General features: G+C 38.4%; 1 protein-coding gene across 6 annotated transcripts in view; it reads left to right on the top strand.

Moving 5' to 3' along the window:
* HMCN1 (hemicentin 1) overlaps window positions 1–22,425 on the top strand; it is a 183,331-nt gene that overhangs the window by 128,887 nt on the left and 32,019 nt on the right. For all 6 annotated transcript variants that reach the window (XR_011904486.1, XM_072343169.1, XM_072343164.1 and 3 more), the window contains exons 58-81: window positions 716–877; window positions 1,909–2,022; window positions 2,138–2,340; window positions 2,566–2,647; window positions 2,783–2,914; window positions 3,120–3,269; window positions 4,607–4,766; window positions 5,326–5,450; window positions 7,080–7,263; window positions 7,431–7,528; window positions 7,951–8,229; window positions 8,795–8,985; window positions 10,933–11,014; window positions 11,732–11,868; window positions 14,818–14,959; window positions 16,030–16,174; window positions 17,057–17,184; window positions 17,644–17,800; window positions 20,107–20,228; window positions 20,416–20,580; window positions 20,826–20,933; window positions 21,148–21,285; window positions 21,418–21,552; window positions 21,813–22,082. Coding sequence is in view for 5 of the 6 variants with exons in the window: in XM_072343169.1 (XP_072199270.1) it covers window positions 716–877; window positions 1,909–2,022; window positions 2,138–2,340; window positions 2,566–2,647; window positions 2,783–2,914; window positions 3,120–3,269; window positions 4,607–4,766; window positions 5,326–5,450; window positions 7,080–7,263; window positions 7,431–7,528; window positions 7,951–8,229; window positions 8,795–8,985; window positions 10,933–11,014; window positions 11,732–11,868; window positions 14,818–14,959; window positions 16,030–16,174; window positions 17,057–17,184; window positions 17,644–17,800; window positions 20,107–20,228; window positions 20,416–20,580; window positions 20,826–20,933; window positions 21,148–21,285; window positions 21,418–21,552; window positions 21,813–22,082 (3,609 nt within the window). In the remaining variant the exon portion in view is untranslated. The remainder of the gene's footprint in view (window positions 1–715; window positions 878–1,908; window positions 2,023–2,137; window positions 2,341–2,565; window positions 2,648–2,782; window positions 2,915–3,119; window positions 3,270–4,606; window positions 4,767–5,325; window positions 5,451–7,079; window positions 7,264–7,430; window positions 7,529–7,950; window positions 8,230–8,794; window positions 8,986–10,932; window positions 11,015–11,731; window positions 11,869–14,817; window positions 14,960–16,029; window positions 16,175–17,056; window positions 17,185–17,643; window positions 17,801–20,106; window positions 20,229–20,415; window positions 20,581–20,825; window positions 20,934–21,147; window positions 21,286–21,417; window positions 21,553–21,812; window positions 22,083–22,425) is intronic.

Below are 22,425 nucleotides of genomic sequence, written 5' to 3' on the forward strand. Positions count from 1 at the left end.
TTTCCTCGTAAGTGTTTTATATTATTCACGCTGCAAAAACATGGAAACTAAAACCTGGGACTTATTAAAAAGAAGAGATGTTCAATTATTTATTTTTTTTAAATAATTTTTGTAGGAAGGTCAGATGTCAAAGTATTCTTGTCTTTAACAGTATTGAGACTTGGAAGCTTGAAAATGCACCCATTTGAACAACGTTCTATGTGTACAGGAATTTTAAACTGTTTAGCTCACTGTTACGCAACAGGTTTTTCTTATTAACAAAAGAACTCTGGACTATATCAGAAGGGAGCATTTTTGGATCTGTATTATAATGTGAAATTAAAATATTTCAAAAAGAACAGTAACAATACAGTCTCAACAAGAAACGGGATTTAGCCCTTCTGTATATCTCAGCAAGATAAAATTTAATCTGCCCTAAGTAGCAAGTGTCTTCTGAGAAAAGTCTTTTAAAATTGATAATACTTTCATGAGGGATTGTAGGATCTCTTTCTGGCTGCTTGGGCTTTGTAAATCCCAAGCAGGGAAGGATTACAGGTGAAATGGTTTCCAGATTCATCCAAAAAGCAGAGGATCTGATTGCAAGGTGTGAAATATTTTTGCAACAAGGCCCTTTGTCAAAGCTCAGCAATTCAGCTTTATATTAGTAAGTCAGGATTTTGCAGGATATTGTTTGCTGATCAAGCAGTAAATGCTGGTAATGCATTTCTCTCTGCAGTTCCTCCAAGTGTTGTTGGTGCTAATCCTGAGAATTTGACTGTCGTAGTGAATAATCTCGTCTCTCTGACTTGTGAGGCCACTGGCATTCCGCCTCCTGATCTCAGCTGGCTCAAGAATGGAAAATCTGTCAGCTTTAATACTAATACTTTTATTGTGCCTGGTGAGGAATCTCAATTATTTCTGAAGCCTTTGGGCTCAACTTCAGTCTGTTTTGTGTTGATAAGGGTGACAGCCACATATGCAGCCCATATATTTTTAATATCGCTTCAGTAAGTAGACAAAGCACTTGACCTGATGTGTTTTTAAAGCATTTACTGATGTCTTGGTCAATGGATGGGCTTCTTTAGAAGTCTGAAAGCACTGAAATGAACTGTGGGAATAAGTCTAGCAGGCAAGTCACGTAACACAAGTCCTCTGAGATACTGATTGAAGTTGAGTCACTGACTCACTGTCCAAAGAAACAATCAGTAGTGATGTGGGCTAGGATGAATTCTGCTGGCTTAGTTGAGGAAGACTTAACAACTCTTCCATTGACTTCTATGGGAAATGGGATTAAGTGAACTCTCAGGAAGAAATCCTTGCATTCTGAGATGTCCTTACCCATTCAAAGTTTCTCACTTAGTGTGATTTCATGGTATCTGTGTCATTTTTTTGCTCTTGCTTCATATCTTCTGCCCAAGATACCTCATGCAGATCACTTGTTGGGGTGCTCAGTCCTGTCCTGCTGCTGTTATGTGGCTGGGGGTCTGCATTACAGCGTAGACTGAAGTGCCGGTGTGGAAATTGCTTAATGGCAGTCGAGACACTGTGCAAATTAGCAATGTGGGGACAGGCAGTAGCTTCATGGGTGGAAGCAGTGGAGGCTAGGGGAGAAAGGCTAGGATAGTGACAGAAGTAGGGAAAAGGAGCATAGTTAAGTTAGCAGAAGGGGTTTAGCAGCCATAAAATAAACAGGTCTAAAAGGGGTATTAGCGGTTCAGATGTAAAAGCACTAGTGAAATCTGTCCTAAAATTATATTCTTTGACAATGGATTTACAAATCCCCAAAAGCAATGGCAATGTAGTGTTTTTTTGAATCTGAGATTAATGTAATGCCTGTGCTCAATCTGTTGGGGACACAGTTCTAAGAAAGCATTTGAAACTGATAACATAGCCACAGAATAAATATCAGAACTTCTGCTTTTACTTCAGATGCTCGGACTCTGCAGATTCCCCAAGCCAAACTGTCAGATGATGGTGAATATACTTGTATTGCAAGAAACCAGGCTGGGGAAAGTTGGAAGAAGAGCTTCTTAACCGTCCTTGGTTTGTTTGTTTGTTTTTCTTTTATTTGTTTTCCTAAGATAAAATACAGTCGTTTTGGTCGTTTTTTTTTCCTTCACATAACTAAGGCAGAAGTAACTCTGAACTTCTTCTTCAGTCCCCCCAAGCATCAAAGACCATAGTGGAACCTCAGTGACAGTGTTCAATGTGAGAGTTGGCACCCCAGTGACGTTAGAGTGTAAAGCCAGTGCTATCCCACCGCCAGTCATCACCTGGTACAAGAACAGGCGTATAATTTTAGAGTCTGCAAATATGGAGATCTTAGCAGATGGGCAGACATTGCGAATCAAGGGTGCTGAGGTAAGTAGGCTTGTGGGATGCTGCATCCGCCACTACTGGGAGGTGATTATTTTGTTCTTTACAGGTTTATCCACCTAATTGGATGTAGGAGATATATTTGTTGGAGACCTTTCATTCTTTGAAAAGAGTTTTGAGTTGGCAAAGGCTGTTAATATCTCTATTCTATAGCATTAATATAAGATCTATGTAGTAAGGTGTTTGTTTTTTTAATTATTTTTATTCTAGATTTCTGACACTGGCCAATACCTGTGCAAAGCCATAAATATTGCAGGGAGAGATGATAAAAATTTCCATCTTAACGTCTATGGTGAGAACACCCCCACATTATCTGCAGTATTTATGTATTATAATGTCATAGACATTGTAGAGTATGAAATTCAAAATCAGTGTACAAAAATAATTCCTAAGCAAACTGCTCTTACTGCTTCCATTCAACTTACAGTGCCACCAAATATAGAAGGCTCTGAAGAAGAATTGATCGTAGAAACAATCAGTAATCCTGTTGCCTTCATGTGTGATGCTACTGGAATTCCTCCACCAACACTGGTCTGGCTTAAGAATGGGAAACCACTAGGTAACATTCTATCATGCTCTTTTCTGCTGTGTTGTCTCCCTCCCTCAAGTTTGGGGTACTGCTATGCTGTTTGCAATCTGTATTTTGTTTTTTCTTCATCTGTCTCTAGACAGATTCTTATGTTAATTGAATGGAATTCTCAGTGGCCTGTTTGGAATTTGGAATGATTTTTTTTTTTAATTATTATTTTTTTTAATGTTTACAGAGAATTCCGATCATCTTCAACTTCATGTTCTGTCTGGTGGAAGCAAGCTTCAGATTGCTCGCTCTCAGCTTTTAGACAGTGGGACCTATACATGTGTGGCCTCAAATGTAGAGGGACAAGCTCAGAAAAGTTTTGTGCTTTCCATTCAAGGTAATACATAAGTGCAGTGAGAATTATCAAGTAATTTCTGAGTATGACTCTGTAAATGACAACTGGAAAGCCTTTATCAGTATTTCTGTCTTTTGCAAGCAGAGGGAAAAATTGTTAGATTATATTGTTAATCAGAAATTTGTATGAAAAAGACTATTCTTTTACTCTCCTCTTACGGTAGGAAAACTTGAAAACTGTTGGGGAGGCTGTGTGTGTTTGCTGCTGATCACATCCTCCTGCCTGCTGAGTGGTGAAGCCATGCTTGTTGATAAAGTGTGGAACACATGGTTTCAGAAGCAGTAAAACCTGTTGCCTTTTTTCCGCCCTAGCTAGTCAGATAGGAAAGAAAAGTTGGCAGAATTTTCTTATTTAAAAGATTATTTTCCTAATAAAAAAAAAAACACTAAATGGTCATGGAATTTTCTATTCCGTGCTTCCCTGAACTTCACTCTTACACTGCAGGCACCTTTGCTTTCTTTTGTTCCTAATGACTCATCCCCATTAATTTGACTAGCCTCCCAGTGTTCAGTAAGACACTTCTTGTACATCATCTGCAACTTTCTGCTGTGGTCCCTTCCATTGCTAGCAGTCACTGGTTGAGGAAGAGGAGCAGGAACTGTGAGCCGAGTTTGTCAGCAGGTCCAAATATGCCTGTTCATAGGCAGTGATCAATAGGACAAACAGAACTAAGTTTCAGTGTCACAGTTGTTCACTGGAGAATATTGGCTTTTTTGTGTCCCAGCTTGCCTGCCCATTTATCCCCAGTTTAGGAATTGAATATTAACTTGCTTGTTTGTTCAAATTTAAGTTGCTTTAAGTGTTCAAAACATACCAGTGGGACTAGTCTTGACAGGTAACATGACTGCCTTTCTTTTTCTGTAGGAGAACTGACTAAAATAGTTGCTGGTTAGGATGGAGTAAGTATGTGGTTGTTAAGGGCAATGTAGCAGTCCTCATGCAGTAGAGCATTAGACTGTGTACTAAGCATGTGCTCAGGAGTTAAAGAAGCATTTAATTTTTACAGTGTATCATGATATTTAGTGAATTGAGATTTTTTCCTTACATTATTGTACATTAGTGATTCTTGTTTGAACAGGTATCTAGATATTTAATGTAATGGTAAATATAATTCTTTTTTGTAATTTTGTAAATTAGTGACTTTTAGGAATGATGAAATTGGCTTTAAATTTATCTTTGCAAAACCTTCTCTAGAAAATATTGTACTTTGTGTTGAAGAAACAATAAGTTCTAGTACTTCCAAGCTACTGCAGTGCAACTTTTTATAGCTTAGGTTACATCTCTTGCTGATAACTCTTCCCTCCATCCTTTATTCCTAGTTCCTCCTAGTATTGTTGGTTCTGAAATGTCTAGTGAGGTTGGTGTCCTCTTGGGAGAAGGCATCCAGCTGGTATGCAACGCCACTGGAGTGCCAACGCCTGTTCTACAGTGGCTTAAAGATGGAAAAACAGTTTCTAGTGACGACTTAAAAAGAATAAGGCAAGTAAAAAAATCAGTAGGCACTGAATTCTCTTCTTGTAGAATTTAAATCTTGAAGGCTGTAAAGGGAAATATGACAGTTTTATTTTTTTCACACTTAAAAAGAGAGTGTAAAGAGAGCTTGAGTCATGAGCTAGCCAGATTAAGAACATCATCTGCCTGTTTAGTTTATCATCTATTTTTTGTGGTACTAAGAAATACACAATATCGGTATCTTTCTCATTTAATAAGTTCCCACAAGTTCATCAGATTAATAAAATTTTATAAAGGTCTGTAAGCTTTGTTAAGTTCCTTTAGAGAACAAAGACCTTGATGCTTTTCATTATGGGTTCTTCAAAAGTCTGTTTGGAATTAAATTTTGGATGGTTGAATAGGATGTATCTAAGATAAACTTCCTACCTATCTCTAATAATAATAGTTTTCAAAAAAAAATAGTGATTTTGTAGTGGAATTCCGAAGAAGATCAAGGGAATCGTCTTAAATGTATGAAATTGACTGCTTATTTGCCTAATCATAGTAATACATAAACAAACTCGGTGTTTTATTACCTTCTTTGTAGTGTAGCTCCGGATGGCAGCACATTAAATATCTTCAGAGCTCTCACTTCTGATACAGGAAAATACACTTGTGTGGCTACCAATCCTGCAGGAGAAGAGGAGCAAATTTTCAGCTTGATTGTATATGGTGAGTTTTCACAGATACAAAACTGAAATTTGGTTCATAATCCTATTTTTGTAAGCACTCCCAAGAAAGGGCCAAGAGATGAATGCCTGTTTTCACTGTAATATTATGTGTGTTTGTTTACAATTCCATGTACTGTACATAGCACAGTATATTACACAGGATTTTTTGCAAATGATGAAATGATTGAAATTACTGTTAGGTATGTTTTGAGACAAATAGAAATGAGTTCCTTTGGTGTATTTCACAGTAGAGGAATTCTGCTGGCGGTGATTTTTATTTTTCTTGTAGAGATGCTCTTGGGACTCATTTACCATCATACTGTTTTTTTTGTTTATCAGTTAACCAGCATTAATTCTTGTCAAAGTACTTCAGTAAAACATGATTAATACGGCAGGAAACAAATTGTTTATGCTCTCCTCTATCCTGAAAAATTGCCTATTTAGAGTTTAAAAGAAAAATGATATTGTTTGGGATGTAATTCTTTGTACACAGAAAGATATACAGAGGACAACATAGTTATTCTTTATCCTTGGACGACTGTATGGATGTTTTATTTATTTATAAGGAAAAATGTGTTCCTGGTCTAGTGGTTGGTGACCCTGCACATAGCAGGGGGGTTGAAATTAGATGATCATTGTGGTCCTTTTCAACCTAGGCCATTGTATAAGTACTGTGACTATCATGAAAGAGTTAGTGTCGGTCCCAGGTGTGCACTGAGACTCAGAATCAATTGAGTTTAGCCAGAGCAGCAAGGGATGACCTCAAATATAATCATACTAAAAAAAAACAACACAACAAACCACCCCCACTGGATCTTTTGGGGACAGAAAGGCACTATATAATACTTGGAGCTGTTTTGACTCATTTTTATTGGCTGAGGCTCAAGCAATAATTAGTTTAAGTTCTCTTCTATCGTTACAACTGTCATGGTGTGTGATGGGACCCCAAGATGGCTAGAATGCGGAGCTTTATGTGCTTGAGCATTTGTATAGTGAGTCCCTTCTTGCTCCCAGGGCAAAAGGCTTTTACACTACAAAACCAAGCAAAGTATCAGCCAAAACTGGTATTATGTTAGGGTTAACTTTCAGATTATTTAACCAGTCACTTTCAAGTTTTCTGTATTTGAAAACTATCATCCTATACGTCCTGAAGTTAACACATTACCTTTCTTCCCACACAATTCTAGCTTTCACTGTATTGAAGGTTTACAGAAGTAAACATCTTAAGCAGCAAACTGTAAACTTGTATTTGGCTCTTAAGAGGTTCAGCTGATCCCCTCTAATGCGTGACCACTTGCTCCCTACTAAAATTTTTCTTTCCTCATGAGCTTCAGGTTCTGAGACCAAAGCTCTCTTTTGCTACAGCCTGAACAAACAAATGAAAGGGAGTGCTATTATCATTCTACTATATATCTGGTTTTAATCATGAAAATTACTACTTATTACTGCTTATTATTATTGTTAGAGGTTTTACTGTTTAAAAAAATAAGGGAGTCTTTTCTGGTTGGAATGCCTGTGGGACATTAAGTGCAGCATTTCTTAGGCTTTCAAGCATGGCAAGAATGCATATGTGGAGTGATTTTTAAAAGCCAGTCTTAACACCCTGCTTTTCAATATTTACACACTGCAGTTCCTCCAACAATAACCAACAATAAAAGTGAACCAGAGGACCTCACTGCCCTTTTGGACACCTCCATAAATATTGAATGTTCTGCTACTGGAACGCCCTCTCCACAGATAAACTGGCTAAAGAATGGCCTTCCTCTGTCTGTCTCCTCCCGGATCAGGCTACTGTCAGCTGGGCAAATCCTCAGGTTCATTTTCACTTATTTTAACTAAGCTGCCTGGGTCTTCTGCTGTATTAGCACAATTCTGATAGCATTTGTTGGAAGCAAGAGTGAGATTTGACTAGAGCTGTGCTGTAATAATGGTGTATACTGTATTCCATTTATAGCTGAATTAAGTTGATTTTTCTCCTTAGGCTTTTCCGAGTGAAAATATCTGATGCTGGTGTGTACACTTGTGTAGCATCTAGCAGAGCTGGAGTGGACAACAAGCATTATAACCTTCAAATTTTTGGTGAGTTTCTCTGAAATGCTCAATTTAAAGGATCTATTACTCGGTTCTTCAGTTTTCTTTCACAGTAATGCAAAATTGTAGATGTCCATGAAAGTGTATCAGACTTAAATAGAAAAACATCTACTTTCTAATGTATAGATATGTTTTTAATGGAGATTGTTTTAACCCTGGAAGAGTCCTTATTAACCCATAGCGTGTTGGGTTGTTTTTTTTTGTTGGTGGTGGTTTTTTTTTTTTTGTTTGTTTGTTTGTTTGTTTGTTTGTTTGTTTTTTAGAATGACTGATCATGTATAATCCTGGAGTGAATTTTGATTCACTCAACATAAACTTATGGGGTGTGAGGAGATGCAGAAATGAAGCTGCATGCTGGTCATCTTTATTATTGTATTCTCTGTGTGAAACAGATCTTTGTTTCTCTGCAGTACCACCAAGCCTGGATAATGCAAGAGGAACAGAGGAAGTGACTGTAGTAAAAGGCAGTACAGCTTCACTAAAGTGCTTTACTGATGGCACTCCTGCCCCTACTGTGTCTTGGTTTAAAAATGGACATCCATTGAACCTTGGAGCTCACCAGACTATAAGTAACCAAGGAATGGTTCTTCAGTTTGTAAAAGCAGAGATTGGTGACATAAGCAAATACACCTGTGTAGCATCCAATAAAGCAGGAGATGTCAGCAAGCACTTTTCCCTAAAAGTATTGGGTAGGTGTTTACCTGTCAGTTGAACAAAATGTGGGCAGTAGATGTGTATCTACTATTTAAAAATCTCAAGGGATAAAATATTTTCAAGGAACATTTTTTGTGTGAAAGAAGTGAAATAAGGAAATGGAAGATAACTAACATGTAAAATAGTATGTATTTTTACCCAAGATTTCAGGAGTACCAAAAAATTCTAATTAATAGTAAACCAGTGTAGAAAGTAATCTGATTAAATATTGGCTGGTAGAAATTCTTCTTGACAAGTTGATAACAAAGCTAAAGGTGTAACTGAATGTACAACAGCAAAAGGGCTAATAAAAATCTTCACTGATACTGTGTAATAAAGTTTTTTACCTGAGATTATTAAAGCAATTTCTAAATTCTAATTTAATATAATTCTAATACTAATTCACATAATATGCAGGTTACTGGAAAGAGACAGATGGAAATCCCATGAGTAGTAGCCAGGAATTGTACTAGTAACAGCCAGAAATAGTACTAGTGCAGACTAATACTACTAACCAACTACAGGTCTGTGGGTTAGGTTTGATTTATTTTCCTTCCATAGAACCACCTCAAATCAATGGTTCAGATCAATTGGAAGAGCTCTCCGTGATTGTCAACAACCCCCTTGAGCTTCTTTGCATCTCTACTGGCATTCCAATCCCCAAAATATCATGGATGAAGGATGGGCGCCCGCTGCTGCAGAATAACAACATTCGTGTCATAAGAGAAGGGCTTCGAATAACCAGTGCTCAGGTGAAACAACTTTTTCAAAGTAGTCTCAAATTGCTAACTCTAGAGAAGCATCCGGAATTGCCTGCTGTTAGGACCATCCTAACAGAGGTCCTGAAACCTCTATAAAGCTCTCATGAATGTGCAGTTAGAGAGGATGCACTTCTCAAGCCTTGCCTTGAATTTTTTTTATTCAGAAAAAGTGGTAGTACTATGGGTTAAGAGTGACCTAGCATTTCTGCCTCTTCTGAGCATTATTCAAGTTCATTTTAGAGTTCTGAAACTTCTTTATTTGTTCATCCTTCTTCATAGAAAGCTGAACAGTCAAGGCTAGGGACTTGTGCCTTTTTTGTGTTTATTTCTGGTTTTATCTATAATCTGTTGTAAGATTACATAATGTATTATGTTATCTTACATATCTGTTAAAATCTAATTACGTATATATTATAATGTGCATCTACAGCCTATTTATGTTCATTTCCTGCCTGTTTGACCCTTGTTACTATTACTTGCTTTTCTTTTGTGTCATGGGTTACCTAGATCTACTGGCCACGTCTTCCTGCATGCAGTGTTCTGCTACTGCTACTCTCACCAAGTGTCCTATTCAGAAACACACTTCTAGCCATCTGTCATGGGTTACCTAGATTTACCTGTGCCTGTGACAGGGGGCAGCCTGTAGGGCCCCCGGCCTGAAAGGGAAAAGGGGAATGGGAAAAGAGAACAGCGGCAGCAATCTAAGGAGGAAAACTTATTTTACTAAATATGATATCGGAGTACAAGATAACACAGTATAATACAATACGATTGAGGCTAATAAATTGAACAAAACAGAGAGAGTCCCCGAAAACCGAGGGGCTTACTGTGAACTCTAGGCGACACGGCTGGAACGCTTCCCACTCTCCAAGAGTTTGAGAGAGAGAGTTCCAGGCTGGGAGCGAGATTATATATGTCCTCCTCCCGTGACTTATCTCTGACCATGAAGTCCTCTGGGATACGTAGTTTTCTTCTGAGAGCTGAGTATTCAGGACGTTGTTATTCCACAGAACTGGAGTATGAACTTTTTAATGATCCATGCTGCACATGATGTTATGATGTGGAATATTGACAGCAACATTACAAAACCATGACATTTTGTTATTTTATAGTTCCTCCTCAATGTTTCTCCTCTTTCTACTACCTCAGATTTGCCTGATACCCATTTGCTTTTCACATGCATAAGCCATAGATTGCAGAGAAAAAAAAAAAAACTGTCTTTGCTGTAATCTGTGTGAAAGTTAAAAATAACTGAAGATGATACAAACGTTTTCAGATTCTTTCAGACAATAAAAAGGTCCATGGAAAAATAACCTGTACAGAATTACTATAGCCAGACTGGATGTCACCAAATACAAGGGGGATGTGGCTCAGGAAGATGGACAAACAATCTGCTACTGGTTTTGTTTGTCAAGTTTGTCTTTGTAATGAGAAGCTTACAGGAAAGAGAAAGCATAACATTATGCTGTAACATTTGGACTATGGATGTGTGTATAAAAAGGCTTCCTTACTACCCAGAATTTACTCTTGTGTAGATGGATACCTATAGCAACTTCCATGTTCATGGATTGTGTGTTGCAGAAAGTATCACAGAGATAATGAATTTGCTGGAAGTGCATTATCCTCAGAGATTATAGTCTTTCCACTCCTAAGTCATGTCTGCATAATACCATGGTGGTAAGAGGTGCAAGTTTCCCAGAACTATGCTCCAGCCTACAGCAGGGTGTTGGAACCGAATGGGCTTTAAGGTTCCTCCCAGGCCAAACCCAAGGAGTCAGTTTTGTGATTCTAAGAACTTTTCTCATTTCTTCTCAGGCTTTCCTTATCCGTTGTCTTTACTTTTAACTATTACTGTTGCTTCAGTGTTTATATTTTACTGCTTTTCTGAATTGTTCCCGTATGCTGGAACTCTTACTGAAACTTTCCCTGTGTTTCCAGGTTGAGGATGCAGGACGATACACATGCTTGGCATTTAGCCCAGCAGGGGATGATGATAAGGAATATTTAGTAAGAGTGCATGGTAAGTTTGAGGAATATTTCTTTCCTAAATTAAACTGTAAACTACAGAGCTGGAGTGCATCACATTTAACAGCTTACATCTTTAATTACGTGTTTTGAGAAAGTTATATTGTACTATATGATAATTAACATTTCTGAATAAGGTCAACTCCATTGACGTGCATTAAAAAGGGAAAGTTCCACCTGATGCAGTTCACACCTTCTGTTGTGAATAGGTTATAGATATTTGTGTTCTGCATCTTTGTTCAGCTGAAATGAATTTATTGTACTTACAAAAAAGTATGAAGTATAGTGATACCTAATATCTTACCACTTCAGTAGAAAAGTGTATATATATTTAGAATACATTAAATGTAATGTCAGTAAAGGTAGTATAAACAGAACTTCTGCAGTTTTACACTATGCTTCCTGTTTCTTCTTGAGGGTTGTAACTGCCATGTTCCATGATGAAGAATTTGTGGAATTTCTGTGGTCTGGCTTTGATGCTAATGCCCTTGCTGAGAATTGATTTTAATTTCTGTCACAGTAGTTTCCAGTATGTGACTTAAGAAACAGTTTCACCAGTTAAACAAGTGTAAGATATTGTAAAGTAGTACTAAATTGTGGCACTGTAGCTTTTCCTTTGTTTTAAATATTGAGAAGTAAAATGATTTTTTAAAATATGGTTTTAATGATAGTTCATAACCATGGTGTTTATTTTCCTTCCTTTTCCTAACAGTTCCTCCTAATATTTCTGGTACCAGTGGTCTGCAGGACCTCACTGTATTGCGGAACAGGCAAGTTATACTGGAATGCAAGTCAGATGCTGTACCACCTCCGACAATCTCATGGCTTAAAAATGGGAAACTTCTAGAGGTATTAGCAGTTACACTATTTGTGTTAGTCTGTTGCTCCTTTTGTTTTTTGCACACAGTGCTTGAGGTTTCTTACTGTACTCTCTTGCTCCTCCAGTGCAGTCAAGTTACAGTTCCTCAAATTCTAGCTGAGTTGCCCTCTCATGCAGTTAGTCTTAAATGAGTACCTGAAGCTAGTAAGCATGTGAAGTGGCCATCCCACTGTTACTTGTTCTTTCTTCCTTTAGGGGGATCCCTTGCTCCTTCTGGATCCTCTGAACAATCCTAGAAGCCTTCGGTATACTTCCTGAATGGCTTCCCAGGAAAGGTAGCTGAGAAAAGACTACATTATATGTTTCCTTTGGGTATATTATGCATCCTCATATTCTAGTCACATTTAGGAAGGAATTACAATTCTTTATGTTGGAGGGAAAATAAATAAATAAATAAATAAATAGATAAATAAATGGAAAACAAGAAAAGCAGAATGTATTACTAACGAACACAGTTTTGTATCAAATGCATCTCTTTCACTCATACTTCGAAGTACTGTCATGCAAGGCATAGAGTCCTTGGTGGCTGAAAGATAACTAGCAAGATTAGCACAGTTTCAGCAGAAAGGTGGTGTTTGTTTTTGTTTTTTTTTTTTTTAATTATTTATTATCTTCCTTAGGATCACTCAGGAAACAGATTCTTTCCAACAGCTCAATTTAAATTCAGTTATTATTAATTCAATGTAATTTTCCCTCTGTCAGTCTTAATTTATGAATAAGGAGAAAATTCTTCTTAATTCATAATATGTAACTCATATGTCTCCTATAGTTGTAGTTCATCAGTAGTCTTCGTTCAAAAGCCTGCTTCTGTGCAGTACCTGTGAGAGCCCATTCCTCGGGCTCTTTCACTATTGTAAACTTAGAAGAATTAAATATTTGTGGGAGAAGTGAGAATAAGGTGAGCAGTTATATCTTAGTAAGTGCTGCTGGGGAATGTTACCTTGCATATTATATAAGAACTAGACAGAAGTGTAAGAGATGTGCTTTTCCCTCGATTGCTGGGTACAGACTTTTTTTGTGTATACAAGTTCAAACAAGGCCTGGAAGTTAAACATGAATACTTCTATCTCAGTCTTTCTTGAAAAGCAATAGTATTGTAAGCAGTACTTGAAGTTTTTATTAAAATTCTACATCTTCGCTAAAATAAATTGTGGAAAGGAATCACTTTTAGAAATACCAGAAATAAAGTGGTTTAGCAGCACTATTATAGACCTAGATATTTAGCTGAACACCTGGGGTTTAACTTACGTAACATTAGATCTGTCGCTTCAGAGATTTGTGTCCATTTGTGAAGACTGAGGCATCTTGGTTATGCAGTTGGTCTGATTTCCTACCTTTTGTTTTATAACAGTATAAGGGCATTCTGTTTGTACAATGAGCTCTTCTCTGACAGTAATCTTGAAAGTAATGCTGTTATAAATTTTGTCCAGATGTGGGCCTCCTAATTTACCAGTTGTACTTTATGTAGCAAATGAAGTATTATTTTGTTCACTACCATCCTTCAGCTGAGCTTGTATAAATATGATACTCCAAATATCAAGAAAGCATTAGTGTCCTCCTTGAATGCTTTACTGTTTTCTTAACCTCAAAGAAGTGTAATAAGCTACTGTTAGTAAGCACCTGGGAAAGAATTGTCCCTGGATATGGGAAGAGAGGTGCTCTATGGATGCGTATATGGCACGTGATACCCCTTACCTTGGAAACAGTGAGGTTTCACAGAAACAAAAGCTGATTGGAGGTAGTCAACTTTCCAGACTACGTTGCTTCAATTTAAGTTACCACTGCTTTTTGAAATAGCCTTGTAATGAAGAGTGTCTTTCCTCCTGTTTTTTTGTTTGTTTTTTCTGGTCTTCTGCTATGTATGATGTCAACACTAGAACCTTGCTGTATTCAATAGCATAGTTGTGCAGCACCATTGCCTGCTCTAACAGAACTCTAGAAAGATCTAGCTTGGAATAGCTTTGGTGGTCATAGTCCTTGCACTCTTCATTGATTTGGAAATATACATCGAGTATTACTAAAATAAGTAGTGTCTTGACCTAATCTGTCTTTATCTAGACACTGTAAGAATTGCTGAACTTGTATTTGTATCATTTCACCTGTGAGACCAGCACTGCTGATTCCTGGTGTGAGACCAGAGCACTTGGATGGTAGTGCAAAGCAGTGCAGAACTGGAGATATTTTACTTCTATGTGGTGGTTGCTGTCTACAGGTCTCCAAGCCAAAGAGTAGATGGGAATGTCAGCTTTGAATGTTATCCAACATTCATGTTTGTTTTTTGTTTCTTTCTTCATTTTCTTTTTTTTAAACTGTCTTTTTAATCCAGTCAGGTTTTTGAGCATGTGTATTTGGTATTACTGTCAGTTGTTCATTCAGTTCTGATCCAATTTAGTTGTGGTTTAAAAAAAAAAAAAAAAAAAAGAAAAGAAAAAAAAAAGCTTTGATTTCCAATTGGCTACTGACCAGCTGCTTTAGGGTCATTGTAGTACTTAAAAGAGTCATGCTCTTCAATCCAAAAATGCTATCTAGTAAACTTAGGCAAGTTTTATGCTGTATCCTGTCTGGTCAAGACTATAAAATTAAAAGAACAGTGTAGGGAGACTGGTGTTTTTCCTCCTTGTATCATGCATAGATTCTGGGGAAATTTGCTATTTGTTATTCCTTTTCTAAAAGCCATCTTATTGAGCAGAAGTCCCAGAAGGGTTTTCAAGTTGGAACCACTAAGCAATGGTAATGTCTTAGAACTTGGTTTATCCTATTATCTTCACAGCTAAGCTAACAGTTAATTCTGTCCCCTGAATTAACTTTGGCTGTCTTTCATAGCTACTCTTACTCTGCACCAAAAAAAAACACTCAATCTTTAGAAAGAGAACAACAGTAAAATTAAATCCATCTGACTCTCTCTCTTTTCCCTTTAGGGAACTCCTCGAATTCGAATCCTATCCAGTGGGCGATACATGCAAATCAATAATGCTGACCTCGGTGATACAGCAAACTATATGTGTGTGGCAAGTAATATTGCAGGAAAAATGACCAGGGAGTTCATGCTGGCAGTGCATGGTAAAATCATGGATCCATTCTTGTGCATTCTGCTCTTTGCATGGTATTTCTGCTGGGGCTTAAATGGGAAGGAAGCATTAGAAGTCTGTTTTTTAACCAAGCGCTGGCCACATAGTCTGTATCTGAACTATGGGACCAGGTGTGTTAGTTACCTCGTGTGTGTCGCCATCCCAGTTCACAACTGTCCCCCTCACTGGGGGACCAGATGTAGACCCACCACGGCTCCCTCTTTGGCTGGTTATGTTCCTGCTACACATCCTGCTTTAGCAAGAGGGTTGGACTTGATCTCTTGAGGTCCTTTCCAACCCCTGCGATTCTGTGATCCTGGTTCAGAGGCAGAATATGTCCAGACTGAACATGCAGATACAAGACTAAGAAATGCTCCTTGACAAATTTATACAAATTATTAAAGCATTTCACTGGTATCTTGGTGGGCTTGCAGGTTTCATCACCAGTTTTTCAAGTTACTTGAAAACTGTGGCTTTTCTGAATCTACAAGCAGGCAATGGTAGGAACATAGGGTTTGGAGGGCCTTGTGTATCCCAATTCCTGACTTCCATTGCAGTAAGCCTGTTGTACTTCTTGAATTTCATTGTAAACCTGTTTATTTTCTCAACTGTAGACTGGTGAGAAACAGTTCTGTTCTCACACTAAAGACAAACGTTTTCTGTTAATAGCTCAGTCATATAAACTTGCATGACACTGAGTCCCTCCAAGGTTGTCATTCACTGTCCACTTAAAATTCTTGCTTCTCCTTAATTAAATTACAGGAAGGATATAATTTCACAGTCTTATTTTGCTGAATTAAATGTCATAAACTCTTTGGCAATTTTAGCTATATGATAATCCTTGCAGTAACTAGCTAAAATGATATTTACAATGCATTTAAGACAGATTTTGTGTTTTTTATCTCATTTTGAATCATAGCAAATACCCTGTACTAGACAAAATGGTAAGAAACTTAAGGCTGTAAGTTTCCCCATTACTGCATCTGCTTACATGTGTCCCGTTTCAATTAGTGCAGCCTAAAAGTTCTTTTTCTGATAGCACCTGGGATTTTCCCTTGACAGAGGCTCCAACAATCCAAAGTGGCCCTCAGACTACTGTTGTCCTTTTAAACACATCTGCTGTTTTGGAGTGTACTGCAAAAGGAGTACCAACCCCCAGAATTGCATGGAGGAAAGATGGGGCTGTTTTTAATGGAAACAACACAAGGTATTGTTCTGTAGTCAAAATAAGTATTCTTCCCAGATTTTTAAGAATACACCAGGTACAGAAAGCATAATTAGACATGTAAGACTTGTAAATGAGTTTTGGTTTCACAGCTCAGAATTGCTGTTAATACTGTCATTTCAAATAGACCCAAATATGAAAAAAATAGTGATTTGGAGAAGCCATTCTATGGAAATGTAGCAGTACTAAGGATGTCATTCTTTGGTTGTTTAAAAAAAAAGGAAGGGAAGGGAGAGGAGAGGAGAGGAGAGGAGAGGAGAGGAAAAAGAAATTTGAACAATATGGAAGATATTTACTTTTTTTATATCTGAATTTTTTATGATGAAGCTAAGTTGGTCATCCAGACCAAAAGATTCTTGAGTATCCTTTGTAATTTCTGATATGGGTAAAACTTAATATGTATGGGCTAACCATCAGTAAATGATTCCTGTCTTCTGATTGTTTGGGGGGGGAAATAGCTAGGCATTTTCTAGAACTGAGCAAATGCTTGAGAATTCAATTGTATTTCAAAGAAAAAATAAAATATACAATTTTTTGTTTTGGTTTGGTTTTTGTTTTCTTTTGGTTTTTTAGATTAAATGAATGTAAATAAAAAAGGTGTTCTAGACATCTGCAAATCCGTCATCATGTATATAGAAGCACTGTGTCAATTTGATTTTATAACTTCTCTGGAAAAGAGATGTTCTGGAAAAGAGTGAAATCATGATAGGTGCAGTAAATGAGGAAACTGTATGTGCCCAAATTAGACACCGCATGTTGAGACTATTGTGCAACCTATGTCATCCTGTGTCTTCTGTCCTGTCAGGGTAGCTAATGGTTCTGTTGGTTGGGTAGTGGGGGAAAAACAATGTGCCTTTGTTTCAGATATTCCATATTAGAGGATGGATCTCTACAAATCCACTCAGTACATGTTACTGACACAGGAAGATACATGTGTATGGCAACTAATGCAGCCGGCACCGAGCACAAACAAATTGATCTGCAAGTCCTTGGTAAAAGTTTTGGTTTTAGATAAATATACGTTTTCTCAAATCTGAAGCACTTTTGTATCATTTTTTCTTGTTCAGTCTGATATGCTTGGAAGTTTTGCCCTTTTTCAGTTACTGTGTGTGTTGGTTTTGTTTAGGTGTTTTTTTTTTTTTTTTTGTTTTGTTTTTTTTGTTTGTTTGTTTGTTTTTGTTTTTTTAAATGGGAATTTACAGCCTTAGGAACACAATGCAAACATTTATAAAAAGAAAATAATTTTTTAATTTTTCCTTGTTACCTGTTGTGTGCACGCCATATGGAAATAGACTCAACACATCCAGTGCTTCATGTTTAGTAGGTTCATTGCCACCAAATTACTCTATTTATAATAATTAAGTAAATGTGTTCAGGCAGTGCAGCTCTGTATGTAGGTATGTGAGCATGTGTGCAATTATTGTGAATAATTAGTCTTTGTTTGTCCTTAGTTCCTCCAAGTATTGCTTCTGGACGTACTAATTTTACAGTTACTGTAAATGTGCAGACCACTCTGCCCTGCGAAGCCACTGGAATCCCCAGGCCAGCAGTTAGCTGGAAAAAGAATGGGCATCTGCTTAGTCTTGACCAGAACCAGAATACTTACAGGTGAGGGATGTTTTCGTTTCACTGTGGGTTTAAAATTCATGGGGATTAACTTGGCACCTTAATAACTATTCACACATAAATGTAATTTAATATAGCCAACACAATTTGTTGTCTGATTACCTGAGGAGAAAAGGAAGTATTTTCACAGAATCACAGAATGACCCGGGTTGGAAGGGACCTCAAGGATCATGTAGTTCCAGCCCCCCTGCCTAGCAGGGCCACCAGACATACACATTTACTAGATCAGGTTGCCCAGGGCCCCGTCCAACCTGGCCTTGAACACCTCCAAGGACGGGGCATCCACAACCTCCCTGGGCAGCCTGTTCCAGGACCTAACCACTCTCCTAGTAAAGAACTTCCCCCTAACATCCAATCTAAATCTTCCCTCCTTCAACTTGGATCCATTTCCCCTAGTCCTGCTATTGTCATCCCTTTCAAAGAGTTTACTCCCCTCCTGGGTGTAGGTTCCCTTCAGGTATTGAAAGGCTGCAATGAGGTCACTCCGCAGCCTTCTCTTCTCCAGGCTGAACAAGCCTAACTCCCTCAGCCTGTCCTCATAGGGGAGGTGCTCCAGCCCCCTGATCATCTTCATGGCCCTCCTCTGGACCCTGTCCAAAATCTCTATGTCTTTCTTGTACTGAGGGCTCCACACCTGGACACAGTACGCCAGATGGGACCTCACAAGGGCTGAGTAGAGAGGGACAATCACCTCCCTATCCCTGCTGACCACCCCTCTCCTGATGGAGCCCAGGATCCCATTTGCTTTCCAAGCTGCCAGAGCGCACTGACATCTGTGTTTCTGTGATCTGTGATTCTTTGATTTGAGAGTGGAATAAATTCTGTAGACATGAGATGCCCCAATGCTCATGCAACTGATCCCAGCCTTATTGCTCTTGTTTTCCTGGTGGAGACCAACAGTAAACCCACTTTGCATTGCTGTGGCAGTGTGGAGGAGCCTCAGTGAGGAAATACATTATATTTATACCTAGTTGAAGGTTCAATTCAATCCTAATGCAATAAAAAGCAGTGAGAATGTAAGGAGGAACTAGGCTCCAACTTGTGCAAGAAAAGTTCATTACCAAACCTCTCCAGCCCCTCCCCAGGATTCACCTGGATTTATGTGCTTCTTCAGTAAGATAAATTGTACTCGCTTTCCAATATGCTGACTTTAGGGTAAGGAAGAAAAAACAGTCAAATCAGATATGTTCTTTTTTTACTTTAATTAAATCATCTTGTGTGCCTCTGGTGGCGCAGTGGTAGAATTGCTGCTTGCAACACCAGAGGCCCGGGGTTCAAATCCCCCCTGTGGCGCAAGTGGCAGAAATGCTGCTCTGCTACACAGAAGGTCTCGAATCCCGGGAGTTGGACTCAATGATCTCTAAGGTCCCTTCCAACTCGCACGATACTATGATACTATGATCTGTATTTGAAGGTGGTGACAGCTATGCTTCAGTCTCCTCTTTTTCATCCCATACTCTGGGAAAACTTCCAGTCTGATTTTTGCTTTGCTCATAACAGAAAGTTTGTATTGGTTTTCTAGCCCTATAATAAAACATGAATTCTGTCATCAGCTGAATGACATTTCAACAGTTACGCAACACACAATGTTCTTGTCTTCTAAGGTCCACAGCTGAATGGCCACAGCTACTGCTGGGGAAGGTGAGAGCTTTGTGTGGCACAGAAACTCTCCTTTGGATGAGAGTGGATTTGCTGTTACTGAAAGTTCTCATTATGCCTCAAGGGGCTCTGCCCTGCTTTTTGTTTTCTCTAGCAATGCGAGATCTGCCACGTCAACACAGATGATTAAGATTTCAAGGCTGGTATCCTGCCTCTAGCTAAATTTAAGGCACTCTGGTTCATAGACAGATGAAGTCCTACTGATTCAATTCTCCACACTTCTCCTGCTGCAGTTAACTTTGCCTGTGCGTTGTCCAGTGTTCTTCTCTTCTGGTCACTGAATGTGTAGAGAATGCTGATTCAAGCCCTACGGTGTATAAAGGGGATTTAGATGTCGTAATTGTCATCTTCGTGGTGGCAGGAATGAAGAATAGACATTCCCAGTCTTATTTAGGGATTGTTTTCCACCCTTAGAGAAGCAGCTTAAATTCTCCCTGTGAGTCCAATCTGCCTAATGATTCTTCCCTTTCCTAAATCCATCAATAGCATATACTTTCATGATGGCTATAATGAGCACCCTGAAAGAATAGTGTAAATAGGACCCCAGAAGCTAATATTTTGAGTATTTTAGCTATGACTCTGAATAAGTATTTTACTGGCTTTTACTTTCTTCTTTTTTCTTTGTTCAGACTTCTGTCTTCAGGTTCCTTAGTAATCATTTCTCCAACTTTGGATGACACTGCTGTCTATGAATGCTTTGTGTCAAATGATGCAGGAGAAGATCAAAGAGCAGTTGAGCTCACTGTTCAAGGTAGAGGGGATATCACTTTTAAAGGTGTATGGGACCTAGAATTTCTTTAGGATATACCAATGCTAAGATGAGATTTTGTTTATTTTATGATATCCTTAAGTCTTTGGTATTCCTAAGAAAGATAAGATTTCTTTCTAGAATTCATAACAAATGAAAATGGACTAACAACACTGATCTTTGTTTTTAGTTCCCCCATCCATAGCTGATGAAGCCACAGATCTCTTGGTAACAAAGCTATCTCCGGTAGTAATTTCCTGCACTGCCTCGGGGGTTCCTGTTCCTTCAGTTCATTGGACCAAAAATGGCATAAAGTTACTTCCTAGAGGAGATGGCTACAGAATTCTCCCTTCAGGTACTGTGCAAGGCTGGAGTCCAGATACAGAAAACTAAAGAAAGGGATTGATTATGCACATCCAGAAGTAATTAATTAGATACAAATAACTCCTCAAAAACAAACAAACAAACAAAAAAAAAACCAACAAAAACATTTCTTTATTTAGAATAAAAATATAGACCCCTTAAGGTGAGTGCTGCAGGAGATTCTCCATGGATGCAGGGTACTGCCATGTGATGTAATGCGCTCTCTTTCTGCTGTAGGTGCTGTTGAAATTCCTGCTGTTCAGTTAGCACATGCAGGTCGGTACACCTGTGTGGCACGGAACACAGCTGGTTCTGCTCATAAGCACACCACTCTTCACGTTCAGGGTAAGGTGGGAAAAGAAAATGCATTCTGTAAGATAACTTTGCTTGCATAATATGTGGTTGTGCCACAGAGTAAAGATGAGCACAGACTGGACTGTCAGTAGAAGAGCACTTCCACTGAGCTCTCTATAAGGATGGCAGAATATAGAATGTCTTCTGTATTTTCTAGCCTTGAAAGTTTACCAGTTGACATTTTGCCTTTCATTTTGTTCCACAGAACCACCCATTATCCAAATTCAGCCAGGGATGCTGGATGTCGTTGTGAACAATCCCGTTCTGTTACCATGTGAAGCAGTGGGAACACCTCAACCCATAATAATGTGGCAAAAGGAGGGTATCAGTATAATGTCAACAGGTATCCTCTTACAGTCTGTAATTCAACCCAATTTGCTGGAACTCAGAAACTTTCTCTCAGTTTTCTGAATGTCCAAATTTATTCTTTTAAAAAGAAAAAATGAAATCCATTCTTTGGTTACATTTGTTTCAGGAAACGGTTACACAGTTCTTCCCAATGGCAGTTTACAGATTACAGAATCAGCTGTTGAAGATGCTGGCACTTATACATGTGTTGCTCAAAATCCAGCTGGCACTGCTCTAGGGAAAATCAAACTGAAAGTTCAAGGTAAATCAAATTCTAAACTCTGGTAGCAATTTATAGACAAGAAATTCGTGCATGTTTTCTGTTTGCAAAAAAAAAAATAAGCAACATAACTTGTCCTAGTGCTTTCCTATGTGATGTGACATGAAGTAGAGCCCAGGAGGTTTATTCCCTTTAGTTGTCTACTTTAGGATCAATGTATGCTTTTAGGCTTGTTTTCATTGAGAAATCCATGTTTCTTACGTCATCTCTATCTTCTCTAAATTTTTGTAATCCTTTTTCAGTCCCTCCTGTCATCAAGTCCCACCCGAAGAAGTATGTTGTTCCTGTTGATCAATCTGTCACTCTACAGTGTGATGCCAAAGGCAACCCTGGGCCAGAGATCAGTTGGCATAAAGATGGCCAGCAAGTAACGGAATCCATGAGAAGAAGAATCCTTAGCACTGGGGCACTGCAGATTGTGTTTGTGCAGCCTGGTGACACGGGCCATTACACATGCATAGCTGCAAATGTGGCAGGGTCCAGAAGTTCCAGCATGGAACTTGTTGTGCAGAGTGAGTAGGGCTATATGGAAACAAAGTGTACTGTGACAGTATGGACCTGTGGAGGGTGAGGAGCTGGGATGTAATGGAGAAGCTCAGGAAAATAGTGCTACTTAATGTGTGAATTTTATTGGTTTGTAGTATCAGACAGTCAAACTCAGGAGCAGCATTACTTTCCTTTAAGTCAGTTTCTTCTTTATAGCATGTATTTCACATGCTCTGTTGCATGCTTAATGGGAAGTCATTGGTGGATACAAGAAACAGTAAAGAAGATCCAAGTCTCTTCAATCCAATATTGTATGTTTTTACAGAAGGAACTTTAAAAATGTTTATTTAAGTGCATACATATTCTTTT

Source organism: Excalfactoria chinensis, chromosome 8, assembly GCF_039878825.1.
Source record: "Excalfactoria chinensis isolate bCotChi1 chromosome 8, bCotChi1.hap2, whole genome shotgun sequence".
NCBI lineage: Eukaryota > Metazoa > Chordata > Aves > Galliformes > Phasianidae > Excalfactoria > Excalfactoria chinensis.